General features: G+C 32.2%; 3 protein-coding genes across 3 annotated transcripts; 1 reads left to right on the top strand and 2 right to left on the bottom strand.

Moving 5' to 3' along the window:
• Positions 1-542: 542 nt before the first annotated feature.
• On the bottom strand, positions 543-1,224 carry LOC114379575 (auxin-induced protein X10A-like). The gene has a single exon (XM_028338253.1). It carries the CDS (start codon positions 1,124-1,126, stop codon positions 848-850), a length of 279 nt encoding a protein of 92 aa, XP_028194054.1. The 5' UTR covers positions 1,127-1,224; the 3' UTR covers positions 543-847.
• An 847-nt stretch (positions 1,225-2,071) lies between these two features.
• LOC114377953 (auxin-induced protein 6B-like) lies at positions 2,072-2,694 on the bottom strand. The gene has a single exon (XM_028336434.1). The coding sequence runs from the start codon at positions 2,523-2,525 to the stop codon at positions 2,247-2,249; it is 279 nt and encodes a 92-aa protein (XP_028192235.1). The 5' UTR covers positions 2,526-2,694; the 3' UTR covers positions 2,072-2,246.
• Positions 2,695-8,816: 6,122 nt separating this feature from the next.
• Positions 8,817-9,677, top strand: LOC114379313 (auxin-induced protein 15A-like). Its single transcript, XM_028337953.1, has one exon. It carries the CDS (start codon positions 9,137-9,139, stop codon positions 9,434-9,436), a length of 300 nt encoding a protein of 99 aa, XP_028193754.1. The 5' UTR covers positions 8,817-9,136; the 3' UTR covers positions 9,437-9,677.
• The last annotated feature ends 4,818 nt before the right edge of the window (positions 9,678-14,495 follow it).

Below are 14,495 nucleotides of genomic sequence, written 5' to 3'. Positions count from 1 at the left end.
AAAATTAATTATATTTTATTTGTTGTTTAATGTATAATAATTATTTTTCAGGGTTAGGATTTCTTTCCATCACTTTTGTAACCAGAGAATTCACAATCCCCTCTGTAAAAAAAAATAAAAAATATTCCAATCCCCATTAATTAACATTCAATCTTAACCTGTCCTCTTTCTTTCGGGCTCCCCTTCAAATTTAGAAGCTCAAGTTCCTTCCTTCTTTTTAGGGCTGATGGGCTCACTTAGTTTCACATATAAAGCTTTGGGTTACCAAATGTCTTCTGCTTCTAATGGTATACTAGTATTTTGTAAATTGTACAAGTAATGCGAGACAGTGGGATATTCAACTATTGATCATCAAATAACTAAGTGTACTAATTTTATCCATATATATTGGATTTATTGATTAACACCCCCTCCCCCCCCCCCTCAACAAAAAAAAAAAAGAAAAAAAGAAAATACCCTAGTGTGCATATTTTACTGACATAATTCTATTAATTTTAATTTTCAAGTTTTCAACCCCACTTCATTTCATTACAACTCCTTCCTCTAAAAGAACATCATTATAATTTATTTTGCTTTTATTTGTACAACAGTAGCAGCAGAAGAGCAGGGGAAGAAAAAAAAATATATTGAAGAGAATATGCATAACAGTGGCTATCTGTATAATTTTTCAGCAAAGTGTGCATGAAAACTCATTGAAATTTGACCAAAAAGGAATTCAACATCTCTGTTAATAACTATCTCACTTAGATGGCACTTTCCACTTACAAAAGAAGGATAAATAAATAAATAGAATTGTCTTCTGTACAATTTGCCTCAACTAATCTATGTCAATCTCCTTCAATATGATTTATAGTCCATTCAAACGAGAAGTGAGGTCTAGGAAAGCATCTTCGCTGCAAGGAATTGTGAGACCACCCATTGGATGATCATATCCGAATTCTTCCTCAGCTTGGCTCAGTAATTGTTGAAATAAAGGTTGATTCAAGTATGAAATAGGAATCACAAACCGCTTCATTTTCTCCCCAACATAGACTGCAAGGTAGCCTTTGGGGACCTCCACAGCCTTGGAAGCTGCTTTGGTTACAGCAAAAGATGACCTTCTAATACCAGGTAAGCGGAAGCCCATTGTTTTGAGTTGAAAGGCAAAGAAAAAAATACAATGAATGGAAGAGCTTGTGTATGAAAGAAAATGTTTGAATTTTTACTTAGTGACTTGTATTGCTTGAGAATGCCATTATGAGTATATATAGACAGATATATGAGTCTATGTGGAAACAGTTCTCTAGCGAAGTGAATGGTTAGTGTGCAATTTGATGCTTGATAGGGTCTAGTGAGAGATTAGGAGTAATGAGGTGTCACATGATATTGTCTGCATGATTTTGGTCAAGGATTACTTGAGATTTGAGAATTCATGCCAACCAGCTGGTTGCACCTTGTGAAAGAGACTTTACAGCCAAAAAGCAAATAATTGTATAACCAATTCAATGGCCTTCTTCTTATGTTGCAGACAGGCTCAAAACATATCATATTGGTTCTTCATGTTGATAAACTACCACTTCCCTGATGAAAAAACAGTAAAATAAAATTCTACTGTGTAGTGGTTATGTAGATCTGTTTTACCCTCTAGGTAACAAAAGTAGTGCAAGAAGAGCATACATTATATAGTCCCTGCAACACATGACTTAAAATGTTGTGTAGACTGTTACTTGCAACTAAAAGATACCAAATTTAAAATTGGATTTCTATTGATTTGCTCAGTTGCTCTGACTAGATGAATATCCAGTTGACAGAACAAAACCAAAGTTTGTGAGCGTTCCTACTTTCTTACTATGTATGAAGTACTTAGATACACGGCAATCTTTAAAGAGATTGGTCAAATAGCTTATATGCTATTAAATATTGAAATTTTGGTTTCTTAAATCACCTAGACATATTTTCTTTCAATTTTCCCCTTTGGATACTGCACTATTTAGAATGAGAAATTTAAAATTGTAGTGCAACTGCAGTTGACCCTTAACACAAGTAGCACTCAAATCTGACAAAAAAATAACAGAAAACACAGAGAGGCAGGTTGAGTAATTTAATTCATTGTCGTTATACACACAAAAAAATTATATAATGTGATTTTGTCATTCTGATGGTCTTTCTTTTCCCTATTTCTCACAAAAGGGGGATTTTTACAAGTCGAGACAATGCCTATTAGTACAAAATGTCTCCACTAATCTGTCTGTCTCCTACAGTGAGATTTACTGTCCACTCAAGCGAGAAGTTATGCGTTGGAAGACATCTTCGCTGCAAGGAATTGTGAGACCACCCATGGGATGATCATATTCAAACTCTTCCTCCGCTTGGTTCAACAATTCTTGGAATGAAGGTTGGTTCAAGTATGATACAGGGATCACAAAACGCCTCATTTTCTCTCCAACATAGGCTGCAAGATAGCCCTTTGGCATTTCCACTACTTTTGAAGATGCTTGATTTGCAGCAAATAATGCCCTTCTGATACCAGGTAAACGGAAACCCATTGTTATATTGATTGTGTTAGAGACTGGAGAAGAGAATCGTCTAAGACTTTAAAATAAACTTTTGAATTTTAATGCTCCAGGTTGTGAATGATTTGTGTTGGTCCTAAAGTCTTGCAGCCATAAATATATATAGTTATGCAAGAAACCATAGGCTACTTCAATTATTGGCGAAGGAGGGCTATGAGTTAGGAGTCATGGGACCAAACCAGAGACAAGGGCATATGGTGTTGTCTTAAAGGACTTTCTCGTGATTCGACAATACATGTTATAGTAGAGAATACAAGTCCCACCTTCTCGAACAGATTACCCCACTTGAAATGAAACAGATGCTTCTATGAAAAACGAAAATCTAATTGATCATGTTGACATTTATTTGTGGTGGCAGTAACCACAAAATACATTTATGCAAATTTCACGCTGTGTTAATATATATATATGTTTAAAAATGTAATAACTCACTCTAATTAGGATATTCTTTAGAAGAAATATAGAGTTTTGCTTTTGGTGGTGCTATGGGTGGTGGTCCCATTTATGGAATCAAATCAATATATTCAAAGAAGAAATATTTGAATTTCATCGATCTCATAAGTATTATATCAAATCTCATCAATCGAATCGCTTTTTCAAGAAATACGAGACATCTAAATCATCCAAGTAAAACAATCTATTCCTTGATAAGAAAAATAAAAAACGTGAATGGTGATTGGATTGATGATAAAATAGAATCATGGGTCTTGAACAATGATTGTTTGTATTTAGATCTTATAATGATCTCGAATTTTGTGTTAGTGCGAACAAATGGTTAGGTGGATAATTTTAAAAAAACCTGTGCTAGAAGATGCTGGGACACAATACTCTGATAGAATGTGACATTGAGACATGAATTTCTGTATTAATTACATGAAGTTTTGAACAAGAAGATGAGGTATGATACTCCTATTTATCTTCCTAATCCTTGAAAGAAAACTCAGACAACACCATGTGATCCCTTTCCCCTCAGTAGACCTCGTCATAGCCCTGTCAAACTCATGGTGGAATTGGATTGCTATGCAGAGGGCCCATTAATGACTATATATATACACGATCTCTTGTTTTCTCAAGCAACACAAGTCATTTGCATCCAGAAGCCTCAGAATTCAAATTTTCTTTCTCATACAAGTTTTTTACATCACTTGGTATATTATTTGTTTGTGGAGCAAAAAAAACAAAAGCAATGGCTTTCCACATACCAGGTATTATTAGACAGACATCATTTTCTGCAGCCAAAGCAACTTGCAAGGGACTTCAAGTCCCAAAAGGCTATCTTGTTGTCTATGTTGGAGATGAGATGAGACGGTTTGTGATTCCAGTATCATACTTGAACCAACCTTCATTTCAAGAATTACTAAGTCAATTTGATCATCCAATTGGTGGTCTCACAATTCCATGCAAGGAGGATGAGTTTCTAAACTTCACTTCTCGCTTGAATGAGCTATAAATCTATTGGAGAATACTAGCATTATTTTCCTCTCTATAGACTCAAAATAGGCACGGGACAAAATAAATTAGCGTGGAAAACCCTTTCAATGTGAAAGGTAAAAACCACGGGACAAAATATCTCTCAACTTCATCCAACAAGGATGACTTACAATTTGTCTCAACTCTCACCAAGTGTGGTGTAAACTATAACTCTCTAACACAAGATCAGTCAGAGTCAGGGGTGGGTGTTTGTCACCACAAAGCGAGGACTAGCGGAAGCGTAGTCCCAAGATCAGAATTGACTCTAATACCATCTTAGAATAAATAATGTGAAAGACCTAACTCAATCCCAAAAACTTGCTCAAGGGGTAAGGGTTGCCCCTCACTTATATATTTTAATGTAGAATTACTTTTAGTCGATGTGAGACTTGGATTATTTCCAACAATTTCAATGTATGTCTTTGAGATGAACATGGAACAAAGAAAACATTTGTTCTGAAACAGCTCTAGACACATATTTTTTTATAACACGAGCTCATTTAGTTCCTACTTGCAACATCACAGAATAATCTTGAGTTAATTTGATGTTCTTTCCTATTCTATCATCAATGGAAAATCACTCATTTCCAAAGGGTCATTAATTCTTTCAGTTTCCTAATCAAGCAGCACCGTCAGAAGGGTTATTTTAGTTGTTTCTTGGTCAGCAATACATGGATTATCACAACAAATTTCCCTGAATTTCACAACAGGAATAAAAGATATTGCTCATTTTAGTGGAAAGAGATCACCTAACAGTTGCTCTATTACCCATGGCCAATTTTTTTCTCCCTTTCCTACTTCTCTCTGTTCACAAAATTAAAATTGAGAACTTGGATACCTGATATTTAAAAAGTAGTTGCTCTGACCAGATAAATATTTTTGGAGGATAAACAATCTTAAGTAGATTGCAGTTGATGGCATGGACTGTTTGAAATTTAAAGGTTTGGCATACACCCCTTTTGTTTATCTGTGAAGTAACTATAATTTTCTTTTTTTCTCCTGTTTTTTGGATGTAAAAGCTTTGAATTTATTATTGGATAAGTGATTGCAAAACCTGATAAAACCTCACAAAAAAATCAAGGCTCAATTGTAATGTAAGGCATCTCCTAAGGAGATACAACTCTGCAGTAATGGCACATGCACATCCCCGCTAATTTATTAATCAAGCATTACAGAAGAAGAAACTACATGTTAATAAAGATTAGTGAGTTCAAGATCATGCTAATGCATTGGATTATCTTATCTACATGGCATTCTTGAGGCCATCCATTGATTATCAAATCCAAATTCTTGTTCAACTTCACTCAGCATGTGCCGCATTGAAGGTTGGTTCAAATATGATAAAGGGAATCACAAACTGCTTCTTTTGGTTTTGTCCTACACTTAAACTACAAGGCAGCCCTTTGGGACATCACTGCGCCTTTGAAAACCAGGCAAACAGAAACCCATTGCAGATCAAGAGAATGATTTGGAAAAAAAAAAATTGTGTAAGAAGAATTTGGTGCTTAAAAAATGCTAAGGGCTTGACTTGTTTGTGACTCCAACCACAACTATCCCTATATATACATAAAAAGATTTCAGAAAACTCTTTAGATACAAAAATGATTGATGAAGAGTAATCCAAACGGTGTCTGGTGAGAAACATGAGTGTGAAGGGTCTCATGGTACTGTCTGCACTCTAGAATGTATTTTATCAAAATATGAAGAAATTAAGTGAAGCTGGATGTTCCAATTATTTGAAGGACATCATAAATGGTAGCCACTTGATCATTAAAAAAAGAAAAACCTGCTTGTCTAAACAATTTAATGGCTGACGTAGTGTTCTAGACATAACTTCAGACACCATGTTTGGTTCATATTGAACAGTCAACAATAATATATCATATACTAGAAAGAAACATTTAGATAAGGCGTTTTAAGTTGTTGGCATATACTTACAATTTTCCTTTATAAAATAAATAGAAGAGTTGAGGCAACAATATAGGGAAAATTCGTTCCTCTACCTTACATGTAGAAGTGTCAAGTGGTTGAGACAAATCATAGCCACTATAAAATGCAAAGCATAGCATGGACAATTAAGCTTATCATGCACGTCTGCATCTTAATCTGCTTTGCTATGTTGACGACTACCAAATGGAAGCATAAAACAAATTGAGAAAGACTCCAATGAATGAGAATTATATGTTTCCATATAAAAACAACTTAGCAATATTGAATTTGTAACAGAAAGTTCAAACGTCTCTTAAATTGGAAATCGATATCTTTCTTGATTGAGAATAGATGAACTAGTGTTAGCACATTATCCACTTGATGTAAAAAGAATGTATTTTAGTTAGCAATAGCACAATCGAAAGATATGTATATCCGCTTGAAGTTAAAATTGAACCCTTCAAGTCTTAATTTTGGGCTTTAAATTTGGGCTCTTGTTTTCTTGGCAGTGTCCCAAATAAAGGTTAACATGCGGAAATGGGGCTGGTCAATTTTGTGCCAGCTCAAGAAAATTAAAAGAACTTTATTAACCATAACTTTCTATATTTAAAAGATTATATAATGAAAAATACTACACACTAAAATCAAGGTTCGGTGAATTGACTGCTAATAGAATTATAATCTATTACTACGAAATGCCAAATTTTCTTTCACGTTCCTTGTCGATTTTGTGTCTTCCTTTCCTAATAATGTCTGCCTTATAAAACTGCTTCACAAATTGAGCCTAGTCATGGATGGGGCGGCCACTAAGCTTTAAGAGAGATTTGTAAACCGATTAATAAACTTTAGTTTAATTATTCATTTAGTCTCTGTACTTCAACTATTTTTATGTTTTGGTTCTTATAGCTAAAAACTATCTATTTTATTCCCTACATATGTACTTTTGATATCATTTTAGTTCCCACCATTAGCCGTGTTTTAACTTCGTTTAAGTAAAATTGTCATAAATTTTCTAGCAATTATTAAATCGTCACAAATTGGTATCACAAAATAAAAAATGCATAAAATTTGTAATGCCTTGGTATCATTTTAGTTCCCACCGTTAGCTGTGCTTTTACACTTGATATGTACTTTTGATATCATTTTAGTTCCAACCGTTAGCTGAGTTTTAACTTCGTTTAAGTAAAATTGTCATAAATTTTCTAGCAATTATTAAATCGTCACAAATCGGTATCACAAAATAAAAAATGCATAAAATTTGTAGAGGTTTTACATACTGCCTATAAATTTGTAATGCTTTTACACCACCTTTTTATTTTGTGACAGTTTTACTTAACAAAGTTAAGACACACTTGACAGCAGAAATCAAAATATCAAAAGTATATGTGGAGGAACTAAAATAGATAGTACAACTATCGGAACCAAAAGACTCATTATATAAAATTAAATCATTAACATTTTATAGTTAACTATATGTGAACTATGGTCACATTTAAAGTAATTGACCTTCCAAAACTCGGGTCCAATACTCCAATGGTGGGAGTATTTCACGTGCCGTGTTGAAAACAACTTTTATGCAATCACATGGACGTTTTCAGTTTTCTATTGAGTGGCTCTATTATTGGATTGCTTTATGAACTCAACGGAGAATGAATAGATGAAAAACAGATTGAAGTGAAGTTGCGCTAACTAAGCAAGGCATTCTTTCATTTGCCACAATATGTTGTAAAATGTGCAGTATTTAATGTAGTTAACAATCTATTGGTCACACCAAGTTACATATCAATTAACAAGCACTTCACTACACCGAATTTGGCTCCCAAAACAATTGTTGAGTTTGATCATGTGATGGGGTGCATATTATATACTAACTATGTATGGCAAATAGATTATTTACTACACTAAACTATGTACACTTTGGAGAGGAACTCAATCTGCTTATAGAATAATTGAATAATTGCCTTTAAGAAAGCCAATGTGATTGCCATTAAATTATTTTCCCTGCGATTCACGTTGAAGAGGAAAGTAAACTATAAGCAGATAAAAAACGCTTCCTTTCTATTTTGAGAAGAGGAGGCTAGGGTAATTGTTTCAGTTTATGCAACTGTATAAACCAAGTTATCATCCTTCCTTCAGCAAAAAACAAATGTAGCAGGTCTAATAGAGGGAACCACCCTTGTGTGAAATAATTGAGGGCCTATTATTTGGCTTTTTGTTTAGAATAATGACGTTGTGCTTACCCATTAACTATTGAACTTTTTGTATATGTTGATTATATTTCTAAATGATATCGGTAAATATGACGTGCTTATATAATTCATAAATTGATAAAAAAAAAAATCATTTCATTTTAATTCTATTTACCGTTTGCAGTCCCGGCTAGGTTAAAGAACAAAATCAAACTCTATTATAGGTTATTGGATTGAGTAGGATCAGGTTTAGAATAAAGTTTCCCTGCTTGAATTAGTCCAACATGATATTAGGTAGGTGTGAATCGGATAATGGAATTTCATTATATAGATTTGACGTTGTATTTCAGGATGGAATTTTTAAAACAGTAAAATTTAGAAAAGGAAATGAAAATTATTAGACTAAGCCAATTTGGACCAAATTAAATAAAGGATTAAATTGAACCTAATCAAAAGTTATGTGAACCAGATGATATCATAGGCCTATCTATTATCCACAACAGAGACTGTCTAGTGATGACAAGAAATTGCCAGTAAAGAGCACCAGTCTAAATTCAAAGCTCCTTTTAATAGGTAAGACCAGTTCAACATATTTTCCAATTGCATGTTGGCATTTCATGTCAAGAACGTGCCTAGAATAAAAAGGGCCAAGGCATTATTCGTTCAAAGCAAGAAACAATAATCAACAAGTAGTACAACTATTAACTTGTACCACACTTCTTTTTCTGGCTCCAAAAATTAGTGGGTCCTCATGCTTTGGTCCAGATTAGGCACACTCATGTGAAGCTACCCCAAGTCCTACACCTGACATGTTTCTAAACATTCTTCATAGTTATCAAGCAATTTTAGTTAGTGCATGCCTTGACCCCCTATATATGTGTGTGTATTTTCTTGAGATGGCAATTCCAACCCAAGTCTTATTTAGCTCTGCCACTAAAAAAATTCTCTCACTTAATAATATCTTTAGACTTTGATTCATATCTAGCTTTCTCCATCATGAAGACTGGTAACAGATTTGTGGGGATAGCTCATGCCAAGCAGAAACTTCAGAGAACACTTTCACAAAGAATCAAAATGGCTTCAGCTGTTGCTGATGTTCCAAAAGGCCACTTGGCAGTGTACGTTGGAGAGAACCATAAGAGGTTTGTGATTCCAATATCTTACCTAAGCCACCCTTTATTCAGAGACTTGTTGGATTGGGCTGAAGAAGAATTCGGATTCAATCACCCAATGGGTGGCCTCACTATTCCATGTACTGAAGATTACTTCATTAGTCTAACTTCTTCTCTTAATTAGTTAGTAGTTAAAAAGCTGGCAATGCTTTCAATCATCAAATTGACCCATTGGACATTGGTTATTTTGATTTTCCTAGTTGATAAGGATTACCACCAAGTTAGATAGGAGCAATAATATCCGGTCTCTTCCATTCATTTTGTTCTAGAGATTCTACTTAATCCAATTGCATCCCAAGTGATGTCTTCAAAAATTTGTGTATATTTTTTCGCCATTGAGTTTCAAGCAAGTTTATGTTTCCAAATATTGCTCTGAAAATTTATGTGTAACCTTGAATTGGCGTTGTCTCCATTTTAATTTAGACTTAGAAATGAAATTTTAAGTTGAAAGCGTGACATACATTTGCCTGATATACTGTCTTACAGTAATAAGTAACAAAGGCCAAGGGATTTTAATCAATTGGCTAAGTCAACAATTAGAATTTTAGGATATAGTATTGTTTAGCTTAATTCAAACGATGATTATCTGTTTAACTCTGTAGTCTGCTCTGTCACTCTGTTATTATAGGGTTAAGCTTCACCAGCTATGCTCATCAGAGCTCATATCCTATTTTGTATAAACATCAACAACATGATTAACATCACTACCTTCATTCTACAACCAAAAAACAAAATTCAACGATAACATCAATATACAGTTAAGAAAGCAATAATTGTTTTTAAATGTCTAAGTTGTTTTTAAAGAAATTTGTTTCAGCATTACTTTATATTCTTGAGACTAGAGAATGTTGCTTTATTTTATATAAAAAAATGGAATTTGAACTCATCACCCCTAATTTTATAATTAACTTTGCATAATCATTTGACTTATTTACAAGAAAATGTTGCTAAAAATATGGACCGATTAAGAACAAATATTCACTTGGATCCAAAAGAAAATGTAATTGAATCAATGTTTTCGGTCACAATCTTGTGACCCAAGTGGTGACATTTGGAGGGAATCAATGTTTTTAAAAGATGTATTAGCTCTCTAAAAAAATATATCAAAAAATGGATTAATTACTAAATTAGTAATAGGGGAAAATGTATTTTGATTTATTAACATTTGATAAAATAAAATAAAAAATTAGTTCATACATTTCAAAAATGGTAGTCTCAATCTTTATATTTCTTTTTTTTAAGATATCGATCTTTATATTTCTAAAATGTGGTAGATTTTATATCTTATCAAGTCAAAATAAAGTGTAGGTCAAGATGAAATCCATCACATTTAAAAAATAAAAAATAAAAAAACTAAAACCACTATTTTCAAAATGTAGTGGATAAAATCAATTTTGTTAAGAGCAAATCATCTCTTGATACTAATCCATGATGGAATACCCCATTTAATATTCATTTTCTACATTATTACTAAAATTATTATGAACTAAATTTTCTTTTAATATTAATTTCTTTTTAGGATAATGCCAAATAATGATATCTCAATTTTATTTTAGTAAAGTCAATCAAATTATCAAAAAGTATAGTTTAATTGGTTCAACAATTTATGTTAGTTTTTGTAAACTTCATAGTATGTGAGTTCAATTCCTAATGATAACAAAAATTAAGATGATAGATATTTTTTATTCCTCTAAATATGTAGAAGTTTGATTTTAGTGTCTATAAATATGAAAAAAAAATCAATTTTAATCTTTCTCAAATATGACATAAAACCATATGAATAAAAAAAATATGACATAAAATCTTGCATCAACGTCTTCATAACACCACTGCTAACGTGATAATGAATGACATACCATTTCCATTTATTCAAATTAAATGTGTAAAAGATCACTTATGGCACATATCTAAATTAACAGTGGGGCATCAAAGTAGGACATTTGAAATTTAGAGACTAAATATGAACTTAAAATATTTTGAAGGACAAAATATATTTAATCATTGATTTAAATTTAAAACCATAACATATCATGCAGAAATTAAGAAAAAGAATATTTTCAACATTTGATATGGCTGCAGCCAAGGTTGATTGGCTGTCCTAGCAAGCATTGCGAAAATGCATTGCATGTATGCATTCTGGTTTTATGGTATGCAATGTTTTCCTTTAATTGAAGTATTTAACAGTGAAGAATAGTAAATGCATGTACTTTATTTAAGGAGAGAGTGCGAGTGTGAGGATGCAAGTTCCGTAAAGTGGGCATCTGGACATTGGAGGTGGCCATCTTCCATCATTTATTCACTATTCATAGATCATAAACACAACACAAATTCGGCAGCCAGACCAAATGCCACTACTGCCAGCTTTTCTTAATCCTCTTTGGTGTGTCATCTCATGAATTAACTATATATATTAAATATTCAAGAAAAAATCTTTAGGTTTAAGACTGTAGTAATATTTTCTTTTATCTTGAGTCAAAAATCATAAGTGTTACAATCTAATTAATGAAATCGGAGGTTAATCTCGTTTATAACACTTACGTGCTTGTCACTGATGTAACATATAAATTGATTGTGGAATTTAACTTTTTTATAAAATAATTATAAACAATTAGAAAAGTATGAGTCTGAAGTCGCCATCCTTCTACCAAAGCACAAATTAATCCAACGCTGATCTTTATAAATCTCATTTCAGCAACCCAACGAAAACTGCTTCATCTAGGTACTGTACAATTTCTTTTGTGAGTTGGACATGTGCTCGTCTCACTTGCAAAATACAATCATTCTCATATTCCAAATATGTTGATGAGACACACGCATATCCTGCATCCATAACACATCGGGCTCTAGTGGTCCACAATGTATGCTACTTAAGGAAGAAGTCCATGAAGACGCCATTTATAATAATATCACCAAAAGATACTGCATAAATTATCATAAAAATATTATGAGCAAATAACAAAAAAAATATTTATTTAAGTAATATCCATCATAAATTCAGAAAAAATATATTAAAACAATATAATGCAATGTAATTAAATAAAAACATTGCAAATTTGTTCAAGAATGTCAATTAATTAAACAAAAATTGATATTTTTTTTTTGTTGAGAAAAAAAGTGGAAGAACATGAACTCACCAAAACTACCGCAGGTGCCATACTAAAGTTGTCACTAGAAAATTACCTAAAAATTATTATTCAAGCCTAAATTATAAGCAGTTTTATTTTATTATAGCTACTCAATTAGTCTTTAGATGTCAAGATATGAAAAGAGTTGTTCAAAAAAAAATAAAAGTGACATTAGAGATTCAACCCACCTCTATAGAAAAGGTAAAAGTTATACTGAATTTTTAATCATTTATGTCAAATCTCATTGGTTTGATACCGTTTATCTCGTATCAATTTACGGGAACTTAGAAGTACGTAAAGAAATTATTAAACGAAATTTAATTAATCAATAGAGATACATAACAAAGACAAAAAATAAATGAAATGTGCATCTCCTTCTCTCCTCCACTCGAGAGAAAAAAAAATGAACTTTGATCACAACTTCACGTGAATTATTTCTTTCTCGTCTGAAATTAAGAAAGATACGTTGATAATTGTTGATATTGTATTTTTCTTTCTTTACAGTTTCTCTCATGGCAAACGAAGCTAAAAGAAGAGAAGAGAAAAGGTTGAATTCCAAATATATTGATAGGAAGAGACATGAACATGTATAAAGAAATTGAAATAAGCAGAAATAATTGACGGATTCTTGGCATCTATACAAACATTCATCAAATCACTGACGTCAAGAACGTGCCCACTTCCGGAACATAAGAAAAACAGTATAGGTTTTAGGGGGAAACGGTGGGCAAGTAGAATGCCAAATTGAGCCGGTGACATGCAATATTAAAGGCATATCATATGCTCAAATTTATCATTGAAAAACAACAAATATCATATCTTATATACATTCCTTATGGTTTACGGTTTACCTATATATATGTAATTGTTTTGGTTCATTCAACATTTAGAGTTCAAATTAAAGATGGGCATTCGGCTAGTACTTCCGGAGATGTTTCACCATGCACAGGCAAATTTTACGAGTGAGGTCTCATTCGAGGCATCAATTTTCGGGCCAAAGTTCGAACACTTTTGATGTCACAAAAGGTCATTTTGCACTGTATGTGAGAAATGGGGAATGTAATGAGAGTATATTTTAAATCATTAAACAGGTAACTCTATGTTATCCATGCTTTAAATCTAATAATACCTAAACATGAGGAAGTGTTTTGAGAAAAAATTCAAATTTTAAATCGAATGTTGACTGGAGATAATATCACAATAAAATATATAAAAAATAAATGTTATCTCATAAATTAAATTTTGAAATTGAATGAGACTAAAATTCATATTTTAAAATGGTATCAAAATTTATATATATGATCCCAATATCGTACTTGAGTCAACCTCGATATGTTCCAGGACTTGTTGAATCGAGCTGAAGATTTCGTAAATCTCATCACTTCTCGTTAATTTAAATCGTTAATAGGAGCAGGTTGTTTGAGTCATAGCCACAATTTGTATTTAATACTTACATTAGTTACATATAAGTGTATAAGGGTAGAGTATCATGCACTGTACAATCGTAGTACGTGTTGTATTAATCATAGGCTCATAGCCTTCTGTATTTGTCATATTTATTTTAGAATGCAGGCAACAATGGTATTTACTTTTCAAAAATAAACACGGAAAAAAAAAATGAAAAGCATGTTTTAAATCATGTATAATGGTTCTAGCTAACTTTAACATGATTCCCTTTAAAAAATATGTGTAGTATTTTTTAAAAAAACGATATTACTTTTCGCAGTGACAGATAACTAGTAATTGGATTAATTAGAATGGAAAAATATTGTTTTTACGTTTCTCTCATATCATTCCCATGAGCAATATCAACCCTTGTTTCGTTCAGGTTGCCTTTATTACACACTATGCTATAAGACAAAGACGAAGATTACGGGACAAATATGTGAGTTATAGGGTAATTTTTATCGATTAATAATAGACAACACGAACAAAATAATATAAAATTTATTAAAATATCATTTTTAACATTAATTGTCTTAATATAATTTGCATTATTATTATAATTATATTTTATGAGAATTCAAAATATAAAATACATACAAATTAGTTAATCGA

This window comes from Glycine soja, chromosome 12 (assembly GCF_004193775.1).
Source record: "Glycine soja cultivar W05 chromosome 12, ASM419377v2, whole genome shotgun sequence".
Lineage (NCBI taxonomy): Eukaryota > Viridiplantae > Streptophyta > Magnoliopsida > Fabales > Fabaceae > Glycine > Glycine soja.
This window is presented reverse-complemented; position numbering and strand designations above follow the sequence as displayed.

Bases quoted from the DNA above. Each gene is read 5' to 3' on its own strand.
- LOC114377953 (XM_028336434.1), bottom strand. From the start codon at position 2,525: ATGGGTTTCCGTTTACCTGGTATCAGAAGGGCATTATTTGCTGCAAAT.
- LOC114379313 (XM_028337953.1), top strand. From the start codon at position 9,137: ATGAAGACTGGTAACAGATTTGTGGGGATAGCTCATGCCAAGCAGAAA.
- LOC114379575 (XM_028338253.1), bottom strand. From the start codon at position 1,126: ATGGGCTTCCGCTTACCTGGTATTAGAAGGTCATCTTTTGCTGTAACC.